The sequence below is a fragment of the Mirounga angustirostris genome, unplaced genomic scaffold (genome assembly GCF_029215605.1).
Source record: "Mirounga angustirostris isolate CCGP_5_RB_7025 unplaced genomic scaffold, mMirAng1.0.hap1 SCAF_3, whole genome shotgun sequence".
Lineage (NCBI taxonomy): Eukaryota > Metazoa > Chordata > Mammalia > Carnivora > Phocidae > Mirounga > Mirounga angustirostris.
The window spans coordinates 4,028,261-4,054,892 of record NW_026991711.1 but is presented as its reverse complement, the minus strand read 5'-3'; the positions used below and the strand labels follow the sequence as shown (position 1 = coordinate 4,054,892).

Below are 26,632 nucleotides of genomic sequence, written 5' to 3'. Positions count from 1 at the left end.
TTGGGGTTTCGTGACGTAGAGTAATTATACTAGTAGGAATCATTTGGAGATCCGTACCGAGGGCCAGGAGGCATGATTAACATGCTGCTCTATTGGCTCATTCACTTCTGTGAGTGCCCCCATGGCGTGAGTTCAACTGAGAGGAAACTGAGGCACAGAGAATTCAGTAGCTCTCCCAGTGGGGCCTCATAGCCAAATCTGTGGATGCCCAAGGCCAGTGTCTCACTGACTTCTATTATGTATAATTCACATACATGTGCCTGGTGGAGTCTACTCAAAAATCTGATATCAGGGGCGCCTGGGTGGCTCAGTCGGTTGGGTGTCAGGCTCTTGGTCTCAGCTTAGGTCCCGATCTCAGGGTCGTGGGATCGAACCCCGTGTCAGGCTCCTTGCTCAGTGCGGGGTCTGCTTGGGACTCCCTCTGCCTCTCCCTCTACCCCTCCCCCCTGCTTTCTCTCTCTCTCTCTCTCAAATCTTTAAAAAAAAATCTGACAGCATTTTATGAATGTTTTTCTAATAAAATCTGCCTCATACTGTATTTGTAAGTATAAGTGCTTTGCTATGAAAACTTTAAAGCACTGTGTTGATATCAGTTAATTCAAGGTGAATAATTTCATTTGCTAAAAAAGTAAACATTTGGGTATAAGTGCTATTTATCTTCTGAGGAAACCATCGGTAAACGTATTTACTTAACTGTCTGTTGTTGGCAATGGACTGTTCAAAATTAAGGGCAAGAAGTATGTGAGGGAGCAGGAAGTGCGTCCATTTATTATACGTGTGCATAGAGAGAGCAGGGAACGGGAGGGAGAAAGGGCACCTGCAAACCACATGGCAGGACAGCTCCTAGAAATACAGCGAGGACAAGAAAGGCAAAGGACTTACCTTCCTGGATGTTCTCCTGCTGGCTGAGGGCAGAGACGCCCAAGTAAGCCAATGGTCGCCCCACGCCATGTCAGGTTACACTCGATCCTGTAAGAATGTGGTCTTGGAGAAATTATTTTGTCACAAACTACCAACATTAGGAGAATCTATGTTATGAAAAGAATTCAATTCTTAATTGGAGAAAGAACATACTCAAGGGGAAGCCACTTGGAAGGTGAACAGATGTGGACAGACTCCTACTGAGGACAGCTTTCAGGGAGCGGACTGAAGTGAAGGGGTGCAGATCCAAGGAGCCAAGTGTTGCCACAGTTGAGAGGGCATAGGGGCATGTCTGACTTCCCTGGGGAGAGAGATTTGGACGAAAGGCCCTCCAACTTCGGGAATGGCTGTCTGGAGGGCACAGTGGGCTGGGTATGGGTTGTCTCTGCTGTCTCCACGTCACCCCCATTTTGGAGAGGCTGTTCAGTCTCCCTCTTCACCCCCACTGCACATGTCATCAACAAGACGGCCTTCCTGGAGAGGGGACAGCTGGGGTAGCCATGTCTGCCAGGACCCATGGCGCCCCTCGTGACGTGCGGTTAGCTTTGGGGAACGTGGTGACACACTAGATACCGGAACACATAAACGATTTGGGGTACCATAGAATAGAAGGTACATGAGGTAACACTCCAGACTACAGAGAAACTTCATGGAAAGACAGTATGCTCAGTGAGGTATGCGTTTGAATCCGAGCCATTTAATACCGGTCTGTGGTATAATGGGGAAGAAAAGAGTCACTGGTGCTTTAATTATAGTTTTTGTGGAAAATGCATTAACGGCTTTTTATTAAAAGACTGTGATACTGCTATTAACTGCAGAAATGTGCTTTGGGGAATTGACAAGCCTTTCTGTGAGGCTGGTCCTAGAGCCCATTGGAAGAAGCGGAAAATACAGCAATCGGTCTCCTCACGCCTGTGGCATTCCTTGTACTAGTGAATTCACCTTTGCTGTTGAGGTGGAAACACAGGTCACCTTCCCCTTGTGCATTTATTCTGATAATTGGCATCTATTTTGACCTATTTGGCATTATTAACTTGGGTCGAAATGGCTTTGTGCCATAGTCCTTCTTGGGAATGGTGGACACCCTGCCAAGAGGTCATCGCAGGAAGAGAAGTTTCATGTCCAGAGTACAAACTGTTTTAAGCCAGTGGGCCCTAATGAGATTAAAAAATAAAAGTTAAGTGATCCAGGGCCTCCATGAGCCTCGTGAAGTAATTTCTTTTTATTATTTTGCCCTACAAAGGATATACAAACTCGACACGTAGAAACAATAAACTGTGAGAGCGTGTCCCCCTTTCTGAATGATTTGCTCAGCTGTAATAAGAAATGACACTGACAGACGGAGGAATAAGTTTGAATGTGGAGACAGACGCCACCAGTCATACGTACAGCAAGTGAGGTCAGAGGGCGGTTAACGAGTCTGCATTGGCTTTTACGGCTGTTTGCATTTTAGATATTAAGGAAACGCTCAGGTTTTGGTTCACAGTGTGGACGAAGCACGTGCTGTAACTGCCTACTCTTTGGATTTTTCAGCGCTCCGGCTCCTGAAGGAGGGCGCGGATCCGCACACCGCCGTTTCCTCAGGAGGGTCCCTGCTGCATCTGGTGAGAACCCTCTGACCTGGGCACGGTGGTTGGCGGGGGGGGGCGACACAGGGAGGAGCATCAGTCGTGGGCTCAAAGTTCAAAGGCCAAATGTACATCTTTTTTTTAAGAGTTTATTTATTTGAGAGAGAAAGTGCATGAGCAGGGGGGAGTGGGAGAGGGAGAAGCAGACTCCCAGCCGAGCAGGGAGCCCGATGCGGGGCTCGATCCCAGGACCCTGGGATCATGACCTGAGCCGAAGGCAGACGCTTAACCAACTGAGCCACCCAGGCGTCCCCCAAATGTACATCTGACAGATGATCATCAAAACATGACGCTTTCAAATGATCAGGCTTGGATAACGAGCTGCAGTATTTCCTAATTACTAGGTTGGAGTTTGTAAGTAATCTTTAACAAAGGGAGTTAGAACTTCTGCCCTAAAGAAGATGCTTTTGAAAATGAAGCAAATAATATTGTATCCACTATAGACTATTAGGCATTCTTTTGCTTCTACGTGTTGTCTTTGGCTACAGTGAACTTTCTCTATGCTCTGCTTGTGACCGGGCGCATATAAATGTGACTGAAGCTCACTGACATTCTTTTGGAGACAAAGCAGTGAATGGCTAAGTGAATCAACAAATAAATAATGGCACAAACAAAAAAAATTATATTAGGCTCATGTGCTAAAAATTTTTACGGGTCCACTTAAAAAGTCAATAGAAGGATTCAATTTAGTGGTCTTTAGGACTAATTTAATGATTAAGCCTTAATTTTGAAAAGTATAAAAAATTAACATAACATTAAAAACCTAACTTAGGGTCATCTACCAAGGTGAGGGATGAGCTGTATTTCTTTGCGGTACATTGAACTCTGTTAAAGAAGGTCATGCATCAAAGAGCCCAGAGCTCCAGAACACACCACTGGTTCTCAGCCTGGATTGCACGTAGGAATCACCTGGGAGCGGTAAAATGCCAATACCTGCCTCCCAACCTTAGCCCGGTCCGTGGAGATTCTGACTTAATTTTTCTGGGACGTAGCGATTGGGAGAAGCACTGCATACAAGAGAAACCTGTGTCTACCAAAGGCTCAAGATATCTGGGGGTACAGACAATCATGTTATGCACTCAGCAGAATAGAAAAACAACTCAGAATATTGATAGGAGACAGTCTGTAGAAGAAATGTAAACTGTTTCTCTCCAGCATTGACTGAGACAGAAAGAGATTTCTAGATGACTTTTTCCTTCTCTGGAGTGTTTTGGTTTTGAAACCTCTCCATTTTAGACTCAGATCATTACATGGCTTGCGTGAAATTTCTAAGGATCCAAGCCTTGGTAGTTCCTAGATCCCAGGTCTGATGATGATAAGCAACGCTAGCTAGACTAGGGTCATGCTGCTCTTGGTCAATATGGTTCTCTCTCTACCAGGAGGTCCAGTGATCAGCATGTTCAGAAGGAGACCAGGCCAGGCCCTGCTTTCTTTTCTTGGGAGTGTCTACACCTGCTTCTGTGTCCCCCGTTAGAAGATGATCAGGAGACAATTTGATCCCATGCCAGCGACTTTTGGTCTTTTCCTCTCATATGTAACTTCATGTACACTTATTCCTTTCATGAAGTTTGAGGAGATGCATAAGCTCACCGAGGCTCATTTTTCCCATCTGTGAAATGGGGATATTATCTGGGCTATTGTACTCAGAGAATTTATTGTGATGAATACACATCACAGCATGCATTGTGATGATCAGATAGATATGAAAATAACTTTTAAGCCATGAAGTGTCTTTGCTATATTAGATATTGATCAATATGCACATTATAGTGTATTATTTATGATGCATTTTCATGTAAATTAATTTTTTATTTACCATAGCTCTGTGTGCTTGGGAATACGCCTATGTGACTTTCCTAGTTAGAAACAGAAACAGAAGTATGAAACAATTTGGCCAGGTTCACACAGTAACAGACAGTACAGAGCTTCCACTCTGGCCTCTGCTGACACAAGGTTCTGGTCACACCTGTTCCCCAGCGATCCTGCAGGGTGCTCATTTCGGTTTTCAGAGAACACACTGTCGTTCTAATTCAACTGCTGGAAGACAGACCTTTTCTGTAAACAAATCATGTGAATTCATTGTTAATATTGCCAAAAATGTATTATTACTGAGCGTGTGTGTGTTTGAGAGGGAGAGAGACACACCCATGACTTCATATATAAAATGCATTTGCCTGCAATGAGCACAAAGAAGTGCATCCTGTCAGTCAGCAAATCAGTGCTTGCTTTCTGGCCAGATGCCACTGTGTCCCTTCACCTGGACCCCTGCCACCCTCTCCTAAAGCATCATCCCTTTCACAGGATAAGCAACAGCCTCTCTCATCTCCCCGCCCATCCTCACCTACCTGCAGGCTGTTGCCACACAGAAGTCAAGTCAGCGTCTCTCCTCCATCAGAATACTCCAGAAACTTTCCTTCCCACTCAAAAAACAAACAAACAAAAAACCAAAGTCCTACATAGAGCCATACCATGACCTGCCCCCACCATGGCCCCCGCCCCTTTTCCTCCCCTCTCGTTCTCACGGCTCCTTACTGTGCCCGCCACGCTCCCACCAGGTGCACCCCCTCCCTTCTGTCTTTTCCACTTGGAACTCTGCTCTGCAGGTATCCACCCAGCTCATGCCCTTGTTCGCTTTGAGTCTCTGCTCAGAAGACATCTAACAGAACAGCCTTCCCTGGCTTGCCTTGTAGGATAGGGCAAACAGACCAGAGACCCGTGTGATTCTGTCCTGCCTCCTAGACCGTCCACTCCGTGAGAGCAAGAACTGGACATATTCTCATGAGCCTGTTGTATGCCTGGGGGAGTGCCCAGCACTTGGTAGATGCTCAGTGGATTTGTTGAGTAGGAAAGTTAGTGCGTTAACTACTTAATTAATTAGTATCTGGTGCTATGATGGCTCTTAGGGGTGCAAAGATTCAGAACACATTCTGTGCCCATATGGAGTTTAGTTTTTCGAGGGAGGGAGGAAAAATAAGCCACTGATTATGGCAGACCCGGGAGAGGCGTAAACAGGAGATCGTGGCCGAGGACTATAATGAGGCCACTCCTGCCTTGGCAGAACAGTTCTGATACCTTCTCCGACCCTCCTGATCAGACGTAAGTACTCTTTTATCCAGGATCTCCTAGCGCATGATCCTTGCTTCTGCTACAGATCTTGTCATGATGGGTCATAATTAATGGATGATGTGCCCTTTCTCTCTGCCAGACTGCATTTTCAAAAACTGTGGCTGCCTTAGATACTTTTATATCCTTGGCGCGTGATGTGCAGGAAATACTCAGTACGTCGTCCATGAGTGAACAGATGAATGAATGGGCCCCAAGGACATCAGGACCTCCTTGGCTAATGAGAAGTGAGTTATTTGAGGCCCAGGTCACAGAGTATAAAGACTCAGAAATGGTGGGCTCAGAAGGAAAACGAAATGAGAGGATTTCAAGTGAGAAGGCAGAGGGAAACACTTTCTTAACTCTCCGTTCAGTGTACCTGTGTTGCATCTTCAAATACCGTTAGGCATGGGCTGCGAGCCTCGGATAAAGGGAAGGTGGAGCTGGGGCGTGCGTGAGAAAGCCTGGGGACGGCCGTGGGGCCGCGAGCTCAGCACCGAGTCATCGTCCCCTGGGGTTCCTGAGTAAATAAAAGCAAATGAAAAATTGCGAGTTGCCAGAGAGACAAAATTACAGGGTTTCAACATGCCTTAGGTACTGAAAAAGGCAATTTCGCCATCTGAAATGTCAAGTGTGAGCATCTGCGCTGTTGGCCCCACCTTTGGGGCATCCTGTGCTGTGAAGCCTGATGTGTTATCAGCACCAAAGCTCTAATTATAGAGGCTTAGATCAACGCCTTTGAGAAAAAGGCAGCCTCTGTTTGTGTGGACCATCGAGAATAAGCGGTGGAAATTGTTGAGATTTTCGGAGTTTTATTTAACTCAATTATTCTTCATTGAGTGTCTGATTCCAAGTGTAGATTTTGGTACATTCCTCTTAGAAGTGGCGGGAGAACTTTGATGTTGGAGATGAACAAATCCCATCCTGTACAGGTAGATATTTGAGAAGCAGGTTTGAGTATCTTTTGTCATATAAAATCTTTAGTTTTATCTTCTTTTAAAGTTTTCACCAAATACCTCTGGATTAGCTTGTTGGCCTACCCTTCCGTAAATAATTCATGTATCACACGTATGGCAGGTGTCAAGTCCTGTGATCGACAGAGGGGAAGTAATTACAGCAGGTGACAGTATCTGCACCCCAGGAGGCCAATAGACACGAACACTCAGATTTAAGTCTCAGGAAGAAATGATGATATTTGTGGATTTGGAAACAGCACCACATGGGTTTTGCGAAACCACTGTCCAGGGTTTTATGTTATGACCTCTAATAAATGAGCTCTCGAGAAGGAGCTCCTGATGGCGACCAAACCCTCTAGAAGGGAGCATGAAACACAAATTCTTTTAGTGTGGTCTTATGGCAGCAGCTGACCACAGTGAGGCTTGAGTGGAATGCATTAGAAATAGGAACTACCCTTTCTTTGACCTGGTGAATTGTGTATATAGTACAAGCAGGTAGATGAGATGAGAGAGAGAAAGAGAGAGAGGGGGAGAATCTTTTGCGAGAGCAGAGAAAATCTTGAAGGCTAGACCAGAAACTTTTAGCAGTGACTCAGGTTGAGGAAAGGAGGCAAAGTCTTTTCATTTTTACATGTATGTTTCATATAATAGAAGAAATTGATAGAAGTAGTTCTCACTGCCGCTTTGTTAGAGGGTAAAATTCTAGCTGTTTTAATCACTTCCTGCTCTTCCAAGAAAGTCTGGTGTCTGAATTGGCTGCTCACTGGGCTTCACTCTCCACATCTTTCAAGCTTCAGGAGCTGGAAGAAGCAGAGATAATTAGCAAATTACTACAGTTGCAGCTGTTCCACATTTTAGTGTCTTTTAGAGGGGGTGGAATATTATATTTTGAAAAGAGTCAGAATACTAGGACTGTGGAGGAAAGGTCTAAAGAAAGATCTTATTTTAAGACTGGTCTAGGTGTTAGAGAGCAACAGTGATCAACAAGTACGTGGACATTGTCCGGAGCATCTGGGCATTGACCGTGTGACCCCCTTCCTTTGCTCTTCCAGAAAGTAAAGGGGAAAAGCTGTGAGGGTAAATAAGCACTGGCGAGAAAAGGAATCATAGCAGAAGAGAATGTGCCCTCTCCAGGGTCCGTTCCTGGGAGCTTCTTGGGTGATGAGAAATGGGGTACATCCATACAGTATGGTGTAGCAGGAAGTGAAGAGGCAATTGAAGGAGCAAGATGGATGCGAAAGGATAATGCCCATGAGCAGGAGAACCCTACCATTCTGATGTCTGAGGATGATGCTGGAAAGGGCTGGAAAACAAGAAGTAGAGTTTCCATGGACAGGAAATAGTGACTCCTTTATTTTTTTTTCCGAGGATGTGATTAAGATTCAAATTTCTGGCTTGACTTTGCTTTTTAAAATCCAGCATCTCTTTGGTCCATGAGAATCATGGCATCCATAACTGGAAAGCCTATATCCAGGATCTTTGATCGTGAGTACAGTATCCATCTGAATCTTGAATGAAAATCTTAACCTTGTTCTGTGTGGTGGGTATATTTTTATCTGGACTGCCTGGGTGCATGACTTGGGGGTAAGAAGGCGACAAAAGTGCATTTCTCAGAATGTTACCAGGAACTGAGGGGAGTGAATTTTCCATTTTTGAGTAAATATATCACACAGGACTGGTTCATTCAAGAGCAAATTCTAAATTCCTTAGTAAAGTTACCAGTGAGATTTGTGTTTTGTTTTGCTTTATCTCTGCAACCGTAGAACCCAACTTGTAAAGGATTAGAACCCTTCATGACAGGGTGAAGGTAGATGGGTGAGGAATGTTTTACAGATGTCTTTGAACTTTGAGCCCCTCTGAGAAAAATCCCAGTCGACCAGCTTGAGAGCATTGGTACAGAGCCTTTCCTAGGGGAAGCTGGATGTCGCACCCAGAAAGGTTTTCCCTGAGGTCTCAGTCTGAAACTCACCGTCTCAGAAAGGTGCCTCATGACATAGAATTCCTCAAAGAGCCATTTTCATTCCTCCTCCAGATTGTTATGCTGTTTCCTACTTTGGGGGTGCTCCTCTGAGATGGCCCCGTAGCTCACTGGACTTTCCCATCATACTTCTCTTTTGACTGCATTGCCCTCTTGAACTTGGCTATTGACTGGGGACAATATCTAGTCCATGATACCAACTCTCTGGCTTGGTGCAGCACTGGGCACATGGTAGGTCTTCAGTGAATACTTAATGGATTATGAATGTCTCAACCCCTACCTTCCCCACCAAATCCTTCAAGACCTGTGCGGAGAGTGTCCCATACTGGAGTGTCCGATTCTATCAGGCTCTTAGGTACCCTCCACTGTGAATCTAGAATGCTCTGAACACCCTCAATTTCATTCAACTGGATTGTCTGTTTCCCAAGGGTAGTTACTGTGTCATTAAACTTTACTTGTGCACTGCCCAGCACGGTGCCTGGAATAGAGTGTTGCCTAATAAAATCTTGGTGATTCAAAGTGAGGCAAACCAATGTTGCAGCTGAAGGAGCCGAGTTTACGTTCACCTAAAAGGATAAAAGTTCCATTAGGATTTTAAAGTTTCTGGATGTGCATCAGTGGTACATCTGAATCTCTTTAGTAATAGCCTGGTTTATAATGAGAGTTTGGTTCAGTTGGCTGGAAGATATGTATGCTTAGAATGCAGGTGGAAATAATAGCTATGATTCAGCTTGGAGGGTTCTGGGTAGGTTATGAATGGAGAGGTAATCTGTAGGACAAATATTTGCCAGAGAGAAGAAACACATCTTATATGACTTATGATGGGGTTATGTCTGGATGAACCACGTGAGCTGAAAGTATCGTTAGGTCAAAAATGCATTTAATACATAACCTACCAAACACTGTAGCTAGCCTAGCCTAGCCTAGCCTAGCCTAGCCCATTAGCCTACAGTTGGGCAAAATCATTGAGCACAAAGCCCATTTTCTAATGAAGTGTTGAGTATCTCATGTAATTTGTTGCATTGTCTACTGAAAGTGATACCACAGAATGGTTGCCGGGGTACAGAGTGGTTGGCAGTGTATCACTTGTCTTCGCTCATGACAACATGGCTGCCTGGGAGCCGCGGCTGCTGTCCAGCATCATAAGAGGGGCTTGAACCGCATGTCGCCAGCCCTGGACGTGATCCAAATTCAGAATTCTTTCACACCTTCGTAACGTCAAAAACTCTTAAGTTGAACCATTGTAAGTTGCAGGCCATCTGTACATGAAAAGCAAAAATGATGAGAAGTATGTTCAAGATGACATTATAATGAGTGTGATCCTTCAGTGTGATATAATGGCAGAGAGCTGGAAGTGATTTTGTACGGATCTAGGCACTGGCTGAAAGAGGTGGCTAGTGGGATTGATGTTCAGTACAAGGGGCCATATGGAAGTTCTAGAGAGAGTTCAAAAATTTTAAAAATTGCAACAAATTCAAATTCATTTTCCTACTGATACAAATCTGTGTGTGTGTGTCTCTCTCTTTGTGTATCTCTGTCTCTGTCTCTCTCCATCTGTCTCTGGTTGTAGAAAAGTTTTTAACCACTGAGAACCCATAAATATAGGGCAAGAAAAATGGACAATGATTAATCCAAATTGCTTCCTCTCTCCCCACCGCTTCTAGAGGGTTCAGAGATAATTTTTTTCTTTAATAGCAGAACTGTGCTTAGCACATGATACCCACTCAATAACCGACATCTGGATCAATCTGGATGTTGTCCCAGTAACTCTTTGCTAGTCTCTTCTGCCCTAGTGGCTTTGAAATCAACACAGAGGAGAAAAAGGGAAGTGTACCTGAAAATGTATAGACATTGAGAAAACTAATGTGACAGGTTCAACCCACGTTTAAAAAAAGAAAAAAAAAAACTTGCAAAAGATAACTGTCATGTATGAACCAGTGAATTTAATGTGGGAATTCAGCTTTTGATTTTCTGAGTGATAGATTTCAGGGTTGCTCAAGACATGCTCATTAGCCAACCAGAAGAACTAAAATACATAAAATGTCCCTTATGACAAGAGGTAGGGAAAAGACAGAACATTTTAAGTTTAAAATTGTCTGTATTTGTTATTTGGTTTCTATGGTTTTTAGGGTCTTTTCAGCTGAATCAATACTCCGCATTGTATTGGGTTTGTACATCGAGAGACGTTACCTTTGTTTAGAAACAATTCCAAACAGTGAAAGAATGCATTCCCTGAGAAGCTGTGGACTGCTGAGTTAGTGTGGAGAGTGTTCGTTCTTAGTAATCCTAGGCAACTCAATAAACAGTCTTGGAGGAAGGAGCTATTTGTGGTGTTGCTCTCTAAGTATGCGTTAGGAGGCAGAATGGAATGTTTTGATCATGGACTGGGATATTGGGATTTAGTACTTTAACAGGGAGCCAGTCTTCATGGGGGCAAGCCAGGGGGTGGTAAATAAGTAAAACGTGGTGGAGGTTTCTGGGTCCTGGAGGAAAGACATTTTATGCTTTCAGAGAAGGTGGGTAACCCAGTATTGCTGTTGTGCTCAGACTGTGGGGATGACTGTGATTGTAGTCCCTAACTTTGATGAAAGGGGAGAGCGACCCTTTTGGGAGAAGAGTGAATCTTAGAAAGTAGCACACTGAGGTGAACAAATGGTGACTCTAAAAGAATCAATAAGCTCAGGGGCGCCTGGCTGGCTCAACCGGTGGAGCATGGAGCTCTTGATCTCTCGGTCATGAGTTCAAGCCCCATGTTGGGTGTAAAGCTTACTAAAAAAAAAAAAAAAAAAAAAAAAAGTCAATAAGCTCAGAAAGTGGCCAAGCTTTTTCAGGGCCTGATGGGAGAAGAATTTTACCTACTCAGTGGAGGAGGCTTCAGGAGAGATGGTATTTCCAGACAGATAGATTTAGGTTCTGTGGACATTCCTAGGTAAGGAGGGTTTATTTGAAATGGACTAGGTTCCAGAGGTTCGCTGGAAGGAAGTACAGTGTGTGGACTTGAGGGACCTGGGGGGCTGGTTGATTAAGAGGTTTGGCAGTTCAAGGCAGGCTTCACAGGCACATGGTCCATGTGGTCACTCCAGGCTTTGTGCTCTGCAGGACCCATGCTTGGTTTCATCCTCTGCTGTCACCATCTTAAAATTCTTAGTCATTTTTTAAAAAGATGTATTTATTTATTTGAGAGAGAGAGAGGGAGACAGAGAGGGTGTGGGGGGAGGGGCAGAGGGGGAGAGAGAATCTTAAGCAGACTCCACGCCCAGCACAGAGTCCGACTTGGGGCTCAATCTCACGATCCTGTAATCATGACCTGAGCTAAAATAAGAGTCAGATGCTTAACTGATGGAGCCACCCAGGTGCCCCCAAATTCTTGGTCATTTTTGAATAAGGGGTCCCACTTTTTCATTTTACACTGGGTCCCACAAATTATGTAGCCCATCCTGCCTGGACCTTGGAGAGGCAGAGGACGGTGACGGGAGGAGCCGGGGGAGATGACTAGTGGTGTCAGAGCTCTCTGAAGGTGACCGAGTGGCAGTTCAGCCACCTTCTTGCTCCTGTAAACTGTTGCCAGAAATTGGTTGAAGTTGGATGAAGAACAGTCTGAATGGGGAAGGAAGATTTGCTAGCTGGGAGAAAATTCTTTCCAGTGAAAATGACGTTTACTGTCTAACAATAATGTTGTAAGAACATTGTAACGGGAATGTTCAACCATCGTAATCTTTTCAGACAAGTGTGATTAGAAGGTATTTATTGCTGTCAAATTATTATTCATGATCCTCTGAAATGTGAATCTAAAAATTACATTACTTGAGAGAGGCTGATATCATTTTCCACACTGTATCTAATTAACTCTTTTTTGGTGAAAGACATGGAAAAGCCAAACTGTAGGTATCTTTGAATTGTAAATGTGGATTCCTGAGGTACAGGCTGAGGAGATCTTGACAGACAGGGAAGGAGGAGGTCGCATCACTGTTGATTATGCAGTGAGTTATCAAAAGGATAAAGAGAGTGGAATAGGCATTACCTGCATGTGAATTTCCTGAAAGAAATTGGATCCAGGCCCCAATTCTAAAACCTATTTATTGAGCCTTTATACTCTGATCCTCATCTTATTAGTCATTGTACCCAAACCTGCAGCTACAGTAGATGGGGCTCTGGGTCATAGCGTCTTCGTTATTGTTACACATGATGCAGTACATCACATAGGCAAAGGTCATGGTTCAAAACTGAAACTGATCCTTCCGAGTTCATTGCCCAGGTGCTTCCATGCATCCCAATACTGACAACCTGTGCTTATCTTCCTTCATATGGAACCTGTACCATGATTTTGCACCACCCTGACCGTATGTTCTTGAGACCACCAGGTACTAGAAGAAGATAGGAATGTTCTTCCATGACTGTATTATGATTGGGAACCACAATTCATATGTCTTCTTTTTTCTGTCTTTGGTGAAGTATCAGCTCAAATCTTGTACCTAATTTTAAAAATTGGGCTATCTTGTAATTACTAATTTTAATGCAAATTAAATAATAGGAAAAATATAAATCAATCCATGTGTAGTCCCCATTTCCAGTGCTATCAGTTTGTTTGGTTACTGTCTGGAGATTGCCCATGGCTCACCAATGCTCGGTTCACTTATTGAAAGTCCTCTTCTGCTCTGTCTCACTTTGTGTAATCTACATTACCGTCTTCAGGTTCACCAGTCTCATCTTCTGCAAGAGCCAGTCCATTATTGATCCCATCCACTGGTATGTTTTTCATCGCAGCCAAGGTAGTTCTCATCTCCAGGAGTTAAATTTGAGTCTCTTTGCTGTCTTCCATGTCTCTGCAACTCAACAGTTGCCCAATTTTTTGAACATATGGAAGGTAGTTATTGTAACACTTTAAACATGCAGGTTTGCTCATTCTAACAAGTGTATCACTTCTAAGTTGGCTCCCATTGATCACTCTTTCTCCTCCTTGTGGGTCCTATTTGCTTGCTGTCTTGTATATCTGGTCATTTTTCCTTGGATGCTAGATGTAGTGAATTTTGCTTTGTTGGGTACTGAATATTTTTATATTTCTGTAAGTAATCTTGAGCTCTGTTTGGGGGGCATTGAAGTTATGTGGTTTGAGGCTTTCAGAACTTGAGTTTAGTATTTCTAGGTGGGAGTAGAACAGCTTCCAGCTCAGGGCTCATATCCCTCCCTTCCACCCCTGCACTGAAGCAAGACATGTCTGGTACTCCAACCAGTGCTGCATCGATTAGAAGGCCTCCTTCCTGGTTGCTGGAAACAGACACTATTTCTGGCAATTCATGAGCTCTGACTCCTCTTCTTTTTCAGGGGCTTCTGTTCCTGACCTTGTGTAGATTCCTAGAGTGTGTGTGTGTGTGCCGATCATGATTTTTCTGTGTACATGAGGGGACCGACCGCAGATCTTGGAAGTCCTCTCTCTCTCTCTGCAGCTCTGTCCTCTCTGTGACTCTGTCCGGTGCATGCTGGCCAGCTTGGTCTCTGGACTTTCAGTTCAGTCCCCTCTTGAGTGCCCAGGGTGACCGGGGTTCTCCTTGCTGTGCGGCGGCAGCTTGGGAGGTCCCTCAAGGCAGTGAGCTGGAGCAATAGCAGGAGCAGGACTGCCTTGTTCCCTCCCCAGCTCTCTGAAGTTATATTTTGTCTGAGTGTTTTTGTTTTCGTTTCAGTTGATTCGGGCAGGAATGCCAATCTGGTCCCTGTTACCCGATAGGGGAGTCCTCGGTGATTTGTTTTTTTTTTTTTTTAAGATTTTATTTATTGAGGGAGAGAGAACACATGAGAGGGGATAGGGTCAGAGGACGAAGCAGACTCCCTGCCGAGCAGGGAGCCCGATGCGGGACTCTATCCAGGGACTCCAGGATCATGACCTGAGCCGAAGGCAGTCGCTTAACCAACTGAGCCACCCAGGCGCCCCACGGGTGATTTGTTTTTAATTGTCTGATGCAGTGACTTGTTGACACATTGGCATGATGGTACTGCCAGTGGCAGCATCAATTACTGCTTTTTGGGAGGGGAACCTGTCTGATGCATCCACATCCCATGGAAAGCGTGTATCTTTCAACCCAGAAATTTTGCTAATAGGTAGTTAGGTTATTTAGCATAGGTCTTTTTTTTTTTTTTAAACTAATTAGGTAATATGCATTTGACACTCATGTAGCCTGTAGATAGAAAATATCAGTCTTATACTAGGACCGGATAATTTATAAGGTCCAGGGCAGAATGAATATGTGGGACACTTCAATAATTATCGAAAATTCATCATGGCAACAGTAGAGCCTTAAACCAAGTGCAGGACCCACCTAAGCATGACTACAGAGATTGTGCCCCCTCAGAGCCAGCCCTGACTTCGAGTATTTTTATGAACTTTACCTATAAATAATATATAAAAAGTAAGAGCAAAACAAGTCCCTGGAGAGTTTGATTTAGTAGACTATGAAATTTCTATAAAATACAGTGATTAAAATTCATTTTAGAAGATTTTGAAATTAACAATAGTTAACTGTTCCAAGATGGCACCATGGACTTTTTAGTTGTCTTATACAGCGAGGCTGAAGGCTGCATTTGGATGATGGGGGATGAGTTTAGAAGGACCACAAAGGGTCTTATCGGTCTTGGATGCAATAAGGTGGTGAAACTCTATTCTTTGACAAAATTCAATGACAAAATATGTACATTTTAAAGCAGAAGGATCATATGATCAAATCTGTATTTCAGAAAGATAATTCTGATAAATGGTCCAAGATTTTCTGGTAATCCTATCTACAAATGTGGAGGACCCAAATAGTGAAATTTTTTCCTCCTTCTTAATATCTGTCCCTATTTTCTCATTTTTATTTCTACTGTGTATGGATACCATTTCCCCTTGAGTCCTCCATCCTCCATATGCCCCTTAGCTTATAGGTTAGCTGGAGAACAGTTAGCCCCATCTCTCAATCTCTAAATTGGCACTGAAATTTTTATCCCTGGACATTTGCAATAAACCTTATCATAGTTTGAAATACATTCCTTTTTTTTTTTCGTTCTTTCTTTCAGTGCGCTCGGTATGATAATGCCTTCATTGCCGAGATCCTGATTGACAGAGGGGTCAATGTCAACCACCAGGATGAAGACTTTTGGACACCAATGCACATCGCCTGTGCTTGTGATAACCCTGATATTGTCCTGCTGCTTGTACTGGTAAGTAAAGCAATTTAGTTTATTACCATTTGAAGATTTGACAGCATATAAAAGGCTATATATTTAACTATTCATATTTCACAATATGTAATACTTTGGTTGCTAAAAAATAAAATGTGTATGTATGTCATCCTTTATTTTCCTGGAGTTACAAGATAATTAGAGACTAAGGTTTTGGGTCACAGATTTCATAAAACAAATTGTGCAGATAGCATGTGAAGCTCTACTCCCCTGTTTTTTTTTCTGGGAAATTATGTGCCTTAATACTTTGCAAGTGAGTCCTAACTAAAATGGTTTCATACATGGTGTTTCTTTCAATCCATTCTCTTAATTTTTAGCCAGCTAGGCATACAGTAATGAGATATGGCAGCTACTGAATCTTATTCTCTTGCTCACATCTAGTAAAGCAGTGTCTACAACATTTCTTTACAAGAAAATGAAAACTTTAAGTATAAAACTCACTAGAGTTATTTGTTGCTGTGGTTTTCAATTATAGTTTAGACCCTGACATTGATCCTCACAACATACTTTAATTATTTTGGAATTGAGATTTGGGATTTTTTTCTGGTGAGTTTATCTCTAACAAAGAGTTTAAGAAATTATGCAGGACTTGCACATCTCATCGTCTGATTATGTTGCTTTGCTTTGGCAGACAGAACTGAGAAAGAGAAGCTGGTTTTATTTCATGTGTGATCATAGAGTTAAATCTATAGTTTCCAGATTAACATGGTCATAGTTGTGCAGTGACCCTTTTCTCACATCAGGTACAAAGTAGTATTTCTGACAGTTATGTTCTGCAGTGACCTTCATTTAGTGATCATTTAATTAATGTTTATTGATTACTATTTTTTTTTAAAGATTATTTATTTATTTGAGAGAGAGAATGAGATAGAGAGAGAGAGCATGAGCAGGGGGAGGGTCAGAGGGAGAAGCAGACTCCCCGCTGAGCAGGGATCCCGATGTGGGACTCGATCCCGGGACTCCAGGATCATGACCTGAGCCGAAGGCAGTTGCTTAACCAACTGAGCCACCCAGGCGCCCCTATTGATTACTATTTTTAACATAATTCCTGCGCTTGAGGAAATTATAGCTTATTCGTTCATTTGAATATTTGTTGAATAACCACTATGTTCTAGGTGCTACAGAGTGAACAAAAAGACATTTTACATTATAGAGTATGACAAAAACAAGAGCAAGCCAAATAAGGGCTCCACTGAGAAATGTGGTTAGTAGATTAAGCAAGAATAGAATAATTACTTTTATTTTTTTTGTTTTTGAAAATTCTATTTTATTTTTTTAATTTAATTTAATTTTATTATGTTAGTCTCCATACAGAATATCATTAGTTTTTTTTTTTTTTTTAAAGATTTTATTTATTTATCCATGAGATACAGAGAGAGATAGGCAGAGGCAGAGGGAGAAGCAGGCTCCCCGCAGAGCAGGGAGCCTCATGTGGGGCTCAATCCCAGGACCGTGGGATCACGACCTGAGACGAAAGCAGACGCTTAACCGACTGAGCCACCCAGGTGCCCCAGAACATCATTAGTTTTTGATGTAGTGTTCCATGATTCATTGTTTTCGATTAACACCCAGTGCTCCATGCAATACATGCTTAGGTTCTTTTTTTAAAACTAATTTAGCTAATATGCATTTGACACTCATGTAGCCTATAGATATAAAATATCAGTCTTATACTAGGACCAGATAATTTATAAAGTCCAGGGCAGAATGAATATGTGTAAAACACGGCACTAAATAGACCACAATGAAGACTTTGCACTATGATGGTGAAACAAGAAGGCCCGGCATTGGCTTGTGGGATCTCTGTTGCAAATGTGTGCACTGGTTGATAATTTTCCCCACTCTGCTCAAGTGTGCGAACGACCGCGGAAGTGGAGCCCAAGGATTCCTTGTGGTAGGTATTACAGAAAAATTCTGCCAACAGAAGAATTCGCAAAGGTGGAACCTGTGAATGATGAGGATCCCTCTGTTTATCACAAAGCAAAACAATGGACACTTTCTTAGAATTTTAAGTATGAAATAGAAATCATCTAAACCCAGTATATTTTAGGAATTGGGTGGATCAAAAAATGATGAATTTCTGCAAGAAGTTTTCAAAATTTATACAAAGAAAGTCTCAGTATTTTTACAATTTCCAGCACGCAGCTGGATAGGGTTTTGGAGTTTCCTGGAAGTTTTACAGAGCATTCCTATGATGTGAGCAGTATACTTAATATATAATCTTTATTTTTTTATAATAAGAAATGAGTTATCAGAGAGTTTCCATAATAGAATAACAAGTCAAATCTAAATGTTTTGGCTCCTCCCAAAATAAAATTTTAGTGCACTATAATTTTTTATATTTATATATAATTACACATGTATTTAATTATGTGGAATATATATTGTAATTACAGTTTGTCCACTGAGAATTTTCTTTTCCTTACTTTTATTGATTGTTGAGCATCTCACATACGTACATTTTGATTTTTCATTCTACATTATCTAATTTTTTTTAAAGGTTTTTTTTTTTTTTTTAAATTCATGACAGACAGAGCGAGAGAGAAAGGCAGAGGGAGAAACAGGCTCCCAAGGAGCAGGGAGCCCGATGCGGGACTCGATCCCAGGACCCTGAGATCATGACCTGAGCCGAAGGCAGATGCTTAACCATCTGAGCCGCCCAGGTGCCCTACATTATCTAATTTTAAAAATATTTTCTAACTTGCTCCATATTCAAACACTAATGTTCTAGAACTCAGAATTATATCTAGTTTTTTTTTTTTTTTTAATTTCAAGGTAATTGGCTATTTCCCAGATTTTAAGAAGCTTTTCTCTTACTCAGGAATATATCACAAAGGCTGATAAATGATTAACTCAAATCATGTCAGGTTGTCTTCTCTAGAATATCTTGATTTCGTATTTATTTCAGCATGTTTATGTATGTATATTTCTAGCCTGTTGTATCACTGCATATATACCTTGAAGAAGTACTTATGGAATATGCTCAGAATTTGCTCAATCCCTTGCCTGCGGAGGGAGGGACAGTAGGCTTGTCTTTGCTGTCTCGTGCCTTGGGACTGACTGCACAGGGACCAATCTCTGAGGAAGCTTGCTCAGTTCTCCCTTCTTTTCTCATATGACTTTGAGTAAAAGATTTGCATTTATTTCAGTTTTCTGAAATTTCACGTCTGATTTTGCAATGTGGCTGCAGGTGCTGCTTACTCTGCCCTGTGAGAAGTTCCAAAGCCGGGCCACATCTGCACGTTTTAACAGTCCATTGCATTTGGAACCATTGGAAATACAGCCCTTTAATTTCGCGTTAATTGTTTTGAAAGGAAAATAATCGAGTAAAAGACTGTAGGATGCTTCTACTTGAGAAAATAATATACCTGGGTTACTGATAAATCATCTTGGACTTTTTGTCTTTCCTATTGAAAAACTTGGGAGGGTATAATATTCCACATATCCTGGAATTATTTAGTAAACATTACTCCGTAAAGGGTAGCTATTAAAGGTGATTGCAAGAAATGAGTAATGGACAACAGAAGGATAAAATGTCATTTTAATTAGTTTTATTTATAAAACAGTGAATTAATTCTGTTACATGCTACCAGGAGACCTTTCAAGGTATTTTTACTCCTTGAAATCAGAAAGCGTAGGGAAAATGTTAGCAGATGGATAGTCCTTTACTAAGTGAGGCTCAGCAATATCTTTATCATTGTTTCACTTCAGTAACAATGGAACGATTACTGGAAATTGCACTGAATGTTTTCTCAGTCCTTGGCCTTTTGCGTGTGAACATCTGATGTTCATAATTTTTGTGCCTGTTGGATAGTGTCATGGACCATGTCTAATGGGTAGTGTGGAACCAGATCATTTTAATGGGTGCTGCAGGTAACTGCCAGAAACCAACAACTCTGTCATAACTGAGATAGTAAATGATATTTCAAAAACATACTGCTTACTTTGCGTTAGGTGGCATAAATTGATAGATCAAAAGTAACTCGTTCCCAAACGGTGCTTATTCGTTGCTTAGACCATTCTTGGGTTAAATATTAGGACATGGGGTAGCCTGCTATTTAAGAAGGTGATATCCTCCCTAGAAAATGAGCTATACATCCAGATGGTTCAAGGTAAGTCTGATTTTCCAGTAAGATCTGTGGCAGAGGGCCTGGCGTCATTATCAGCTTTTTATGTAAATGACCCCAAATGCAATATTAAATCTCCCTTAGCAGTTTCTCTTGCCTTCAGCTTCACTGACAAAGTAAGTTTCCAGGCTTGAATGCCTTCAGCTTCCACCTAACAAGACAAAATTAACAACAAACTGTTAATTTTTTTCCTATTTATTCACAGCCTTTGTTCCATCCTGAAAATGTATTTGTTTCCCTCCTGAAGCTAAATTCTCCTCCATCCTCTCTAGACTCTACTGACTGCCACCTGTCAAAGGATTTCTCCGTCACTTTTCCATCTCCCGTTTCCATGGTCTTTCCATTGGGCTCCTCTAAATTCATAGTTATGTCGCAGTGTCTTCCAGTAATTAAAAAACTAAGGAAAAGCCTGATTAAACATCTTTCCTATAATTGTCACCACGGTGTCCCTCTCATTCTTATAGTCAAGCTTCTCTGAAGAGCAGCATGCTTTTGCCGACCCACTTACTGCCTCCCAGCCACGCCTCCACGCGGCCAGGCTGCCTGCTGTCCACGCAGGGACCCCAGCATGGCCTTGCCGAGAACACTTCTGACATCGCTGTGATGGATTTCGTTGTTTATCCTACTTCATTTGTCTCACTAGATCTAAAGGCAAGTGGGTCAGTGAAGGAAATTGGGCAAACAGCCAGGTTTTTTTGCTCAAGGTTGTATTTTGGGGGCTCATCAGAGTAAGAATTTGAAAGAAGCTGCACTGCCTTCTAAGCCCTGTTCATGGCCATTAAACTTAGGAGCCTCTTTGCTTTATTGAGGTACACTTGCAAATAAGATTGTATATTAATGTACAGCATGATGATTTGATATACGTGTACTTTGTGAAACGATGACCATGGTTGGGTTATTAACACATCCACCACATCACATAGTGATCAGTAATTCTTATTTTGTTGTGGTAAGAATGCTTAAGATCCACGGTCTTAGTGAAACTCAAGGGAACAAAACCGTATTATTACTTACCGTCACCATACAGTACATTTGATCCTCAGAGCCTATCTATCCATCTGCAACTGACCAGTGGCTCCCCATCTCCCCCACCCCAGCCCTTGGTGACTACCTTTCTACTGTCTGTTTCTATGAGTTTGACTTTTGTTATTGTTCTTATGTCGTGTTTTTGTAAACCTATCATTACCCGACCCTTCCCATGACTAAAATCTATGGTGAAAATTCATCCTGACTTATGGTGAAAATTCTCGCTCAATATTCACAGTGATTAAGACCATAAAAGTGATTTCAGAAAACAGGCAATAATGTGTGCTTTATGATAAATCTATAACTTGACATAAAATTCTCTGAAGGATGGAGAAATACGTTACACACCTTTCGTAGGCATCTGGCAGAAACATGAGCACCTGAGGTTTTTCCCAGGCTTGTTAAGTTTGAGAAACACACATTTCCATGTCCAGGGTCTAAGGACAACTTCCTTAGGCTTCCTAAGTTCATTTATTTAAGCTTCCATTTTTAGTAAATAATACTGCCTCTTCAAAAGTGCTTTTCATGATAAATAACATTTTCATCTATATTTAAGACAATTAAAAATTTAATAATTTGCATTAATACCGTAAAGCATTTAGATTTGATTTCTGAATATCCTTTTAGTAAGACATTTTGTTTTTCTAATTATGGGACCAATTCACATTTGTTTTAGAAGCATTGGGAAATATAGAAAACCCAAAAGAACATAAAAGTCACCCATAATCCCACTGGTCAGAGAAAGTCAGTATTAACATTTAATAAATGTCCTTTTGGTTCTCATTGTGTGGGTGAGTGTAACACACACATAATACTTAGATTTGTGTTATATACACACTGTCCCATTTAGTTTTTTTTATTTTTAGAGATTTTTTTTTTTTTTATTTGAGAGAGAGGGGGAGAGAGTGCAAGCAGAGGGAGAGGGAGAGGGAGAATCTCAAGCAGACTCTGCGCTGAGCGCAGAGCCGAACGTGGGACTCAGTCCCAGGACCCTGAGATCACAACCTGAGCCGAAATCAAGAGCCAGACACTCACCCCACTGAGCCACCCAGGCGCCCCACATATTGTCTCTTAAATGTCACAAAATTATTCCGTGTTTTTAAATATTTTGTCCAAACACATATTTAGTGGCTGCATAGTGTTCCAGAGTTTAGACGCTATAATACTTTTGGGTAACTTAAGCTGTTTCCAGTTTCTCACACTTAACAATGACGAGTAGTTTGTAATTTAAGAGAGCTGTTATTCACAATGGAATGTAGTTATCAGTTTTATTTCCTCCAGGAGTGAGGGGGAATGAGTTGAACTAAAGAGAGCTGTGAGGGTGTAGATGGATGTCTATACGTCTGGCTCTTTCTAAACGAGATGCGCTCAGTTGAGGGGTTTTTCTAGCTACTACCGACCGGATTTCAGCAAACGAATTGTACCGTGATGCTCTGCTCTGAGACGCTCCTCAAGTGAAACGATTGACTTATACCTCTGGAGTGATTCTAATAATGCAGGCCTTGGAAGCCTGGCAAAAGAGTTACGGCCAGAGCCCTAGGTGAGAAAGGCCATGCCACTGGGGTCTCCAGCCATTTCACACGGGGCCTGGGTTCCTGCTGTTGGGTCACAGACACCTGGCCGTGTTTACATAGTGAGAAACATCACGCAGCATTTCTGCTCTGCTTCGTTTCCCCCTCTGACCTTGCCTTCCCTGTAAGGGCTCAAGAAGGGCTTTGGAATGATGAAGTATCGCCCCTTGTGGGTATCCTAGCGTGGGGGGTCATTAACGAATATGACTGACCTTCAGTCTGGGACGGGCCTTCTGTGTTGACGGCACTAGGCTGGGTGCAGGGCCGTGAAAGAAGAAAACCAGGAGAGGGACCTCTGTGTTAGAGGCTGCAAGTGGAGGTGGAGGCCACGTACGGGAGAGATACACGGTGCTGGATGAAAAGATGTAATGAGAAAGGAGTAAGTGATGGACTGAGTCTCATTTCCGTGTAGATAGAGCTAACAATTTTAAACCCAAGAGTGAGTCCGTCTGTCAAAGGTTGTGGAATTCAGAGGAAGAGGATTCTGATTGGAATGATATTGTTGAGCGGACCCATGTCCTCTGTATTTGGGGAGGGCATGAATAAGGCTTATAATTCAGGATGGTGAGTTGTAGACGGTGTTTTGGGTTTTTCCTGGCTGAGTGACTGTTGTGGAATCCCAGCAAGAGAGAGATTAGCCTCGGAATCAGTAGTATCTTGAGTGGAGGGAAATCCCATGACTTTGCTATCTGTGAAATTGTCTCTATCGAATAAAGTGGAAGAAGAGTGACAAGCTTTAGCCAGCCCCTGGCTTGGGGAAACAAGGGCATGGGTTAGACAGAGGATTTGGGAAGACTTCCCCCAGGAGCTGATCACCAAGGTGAGATCTGAAGGGGGACCCAGGTGTGTTCATCAGGGGAAGGGGGAGGAGAGAATATCCCAGACCACTGAACACCTTTTATATTAGACTCCTTGATGAGATGAGAAAGGGCAGGTCTAGAGGAGGCCAGGGGCTTGGCTGGAGAGAGTGGGAAGAGCATGATGAGGAGGGAGAGGTAGTTGGGACCCAGTCAGATGCAAGGGGAACCTGGCTTGGAACCTGTGAGGATGGGTAGGTACGTGGTCAGATTGTCACATGGAAATGATCTCCCTTAGCATAGTGAGGTTATCACTGCAGCTTCGGTGAGGGGAGATGAATGTTTGGACCAGGGTGGTGAGGGGCATGAGGAAATCTGAAAAATGGTTATAAAACAGTACATATAATATGGTCCTGTTTTATAAGAAATAATAATACATTCATATGATCACATATATATCCATTTATAATTGTATATAGATACACTGTAGACATTTTTATAAAGCTGATATCATAATTTCTGTGCGACTTTACAACCCAATAAATACAGGTATTAACAGGACAACTTGCAAGGGTGTATTAAAATGTATCTACTAGCCATTTGCTGATTTATCCTTTAAATGACAATGAGAATATTGAAATAGAATGCCATAACAGTTGTCTTAGAGATTTTTTTTTTTTTTTTTAGATTTTATTTATTTATTTGAGAGAGAGAGAGAGACAGAGATAGCGAGAGAGCATGAGCGGGGAGGAGAGGGAGCAGTAAGCTCCCTGCTAAGCAGGGAGCCTGATTTGGGGCTTGATCCCAGGACCCTGGGATTGTGATCTAAGCTGAAGGCAGATGCTCAAGCAACTGAGCCACCCAGGTGCCCTGCCTTAGAGATTCTTTTTTTTTTTTTTTAAGATTTTATTTATTTATTTGACACACAGAGAGAGATAGAGAGAGAGGGAACACAAGCAGGGGGAGTGGGAGAGGGAGAAGCAGGCTTCCCGCGGAGCAGGGAGCCCGATGCGGGGCTCGATCCCAGGACCCAGGGATCATGACCTAAGCTGAAGGCAGACACTTAACGACTGAGCCACCCAGGTGCCCTGCCTTAAAGATTCTTATAAATTTCTAAAACACTGGTTCCCATAAATATAATAAATTTAACCTTTAATATTAACTTCAAATGTTCTTAGAAACTTGTAATTTAAAAAGTAAATTTTACCTATTGGAAAAAGTAGCACATTTTAGCATGGCCCACAAAATAAAAGCCTTTTAATGGGATTATTTATTATAATACAAGAAAATCCTGAAAAAAAAATATTACATTAAGCCAGTATCAATTAAATATTTACCCACTTTCAAGAACATTACATCTGTGATAAATTTAGTACGAGAACAGTGCTTTGAAATTTTTATCTTTGTCTTTAGAATATCCCATTTCTAGTGCTGGAACATAATTTATAATAGGAATTTCCAACACATTATTGATGGTTGGAAGGTATAGATAGATCAGAAATATCTGTCATCCAAGTTTCTACAGTCATACTTAGAGTCGATTTTATGATACAGTTGGTGTTAAAGTATGATTGTTTCAATGTTAACTTAGTGCTAACATACACACAGCATCGTCAGACCACATACAGCCTCTTACTACAGGGGAGATGCCTTGACTTCCAGTTCAAATTGTATTTTTCTCAAATTTTCTTCCCTGTAGGTCGATGACTGGTGTGCCATGCAGACTTTATCCTGTCCGTGTGTCCTCTAGGTAGAGCTTGCTTGGGAGTTTATATTTTACTAGTGATGACTTGAATTGAACCATTTCTGTAAGAGATCACTGTTATGACAACTGCTTAGTTCCGAGGTGGTTAGACTTTCAGTCTTTTCAGCTAACGGGAAGAGAAAAGGATCAAGTCATTTCCATCAGCATGAGCATCTTATGGAGAAATGTTGGTCTTTTGATTCCAGTCATTAGGGCTCCCTCCTTGCCTGCATTGGAAGAGGAGACCTGGCCATCACTCTAGCTGCTGGATTTGGGTGATAGAGTATTTTTTACTTAATTCAGAACTCATCCCAGGGACTTGGGTGCAGTGTTTATGAATAAATCAAGCTCCACAAAATCAGAAATTCCTTCACAGTCAAATATAACGAAACATTCAATCTTTAAACCATTTTTGAAAAGCACATTATTGTACCAGGACAGTGCAAACTATTCCCTTATTTGGGGGCATTCATAAACACCAGACCCAGAACAGTACATATTTCTGACCAATGCTTTAATCTAATACCTTTGCTGTCATTCATGATTCCTGACACCCTTATTTCTTTTTCAATATTATCTCTGTTACAGGAACCAGATCTGGGTATTTTAATATTAATAAAAATATGATGTTAGGTAACTTATACTTTAGATTTTTTCATATTCAGTGAAGATATTATGAGATCTATTCTTTTATGTGTATAATTTAATTCAGGGAGCTTGAGCCAGGACTTGCCAAATGAAAATCACTCTTTGACAGATTTTGTAGGCTATGTTCTCTTAATGATTGAGTCTGTTTAAAAAAAAAAAAAATCATAACATCTCAGCTTTCTGAAGATTTTTACTTTAAGAACTGTATAATTTGCAGATAATATAGCAGAATTCCAAGATTCTCTGTTGAAGTATGAATAGCCATTAGTGATTTTTGTGTAGATGAGGCAGGAATGACTATGTCATGAAACGCACACATTATCCCCATGTCTACGACCGCTCGCGTATTTCTGACATTTTTTGTGGTGGGCACATGGCATTTTGTGCTGTTTATCAAGTCACTGACCAGTTAGGACTCAGGAGAAATGCAACGATCTGTGTTACCTGGGAACTGGGGAGGAAGACGAGGGAGTATCATACAAAAGATGTGATGCGGAAAAAGTGCTGTCAAACTAAGATGCGTTTGAATTTAGCTCCATCTGACCACCCGGGGCATGTAGAGTGTGCAGGAAAACTTAGTATGGGAACCATCTGGCAGACTTTTTTCTGCAGTAATTGAAGACTTGTAGTAAAAACTCTGGGTTAAAACCTTTAAAAACTAGAAAGCAGGTAGAAGCGTAGATAGGAGTAAAGAATATATCTAATGAAAGATAAGACAACTTTTTTGGCTTGAGAAAATAAATTAAAAAAAAAAAAAAAGGCTGAGCCAAAGTGATGCCATAGAAAATCCAGTTACCATTCAGTATTTTCTGTCAGCCTAGAAGAAGTAGAATGGAATAAATCTGAAAGCTTAATTTCTTAACAGAAGCAAGAGAGGCATTTGATGGTGGCATCCACATGACCCTAAGGCTGGGGACAGAAAGAA

General features: G+C 41.8%; 1 protein-coding gene across 1 annotated transcript in view; it reads left to right on the top strand.

Moving 5' to 3' along the window:
- Window positions 1-26,632, top strand: part of MYO16 (myosin XVI) — a 435,943-nt gene that overhangs the window by 37,576 nt on the left and 371,735 nt on the right. Inside the window, exons 2-3 of the mRNA XM_064585765.1 lie at window positions 2,455-2,525; window positions 15,630-15,773. Coding sequence (XP_064441835.1) covers window positions 2,455-2,525; window positions 15,630-15,773 — 215 coding nt within the window. The remainder of the gene's footprint in view (window positions 1-2,454; window positions 2,526-15,629; window positions 15,774-26,632) is intronic.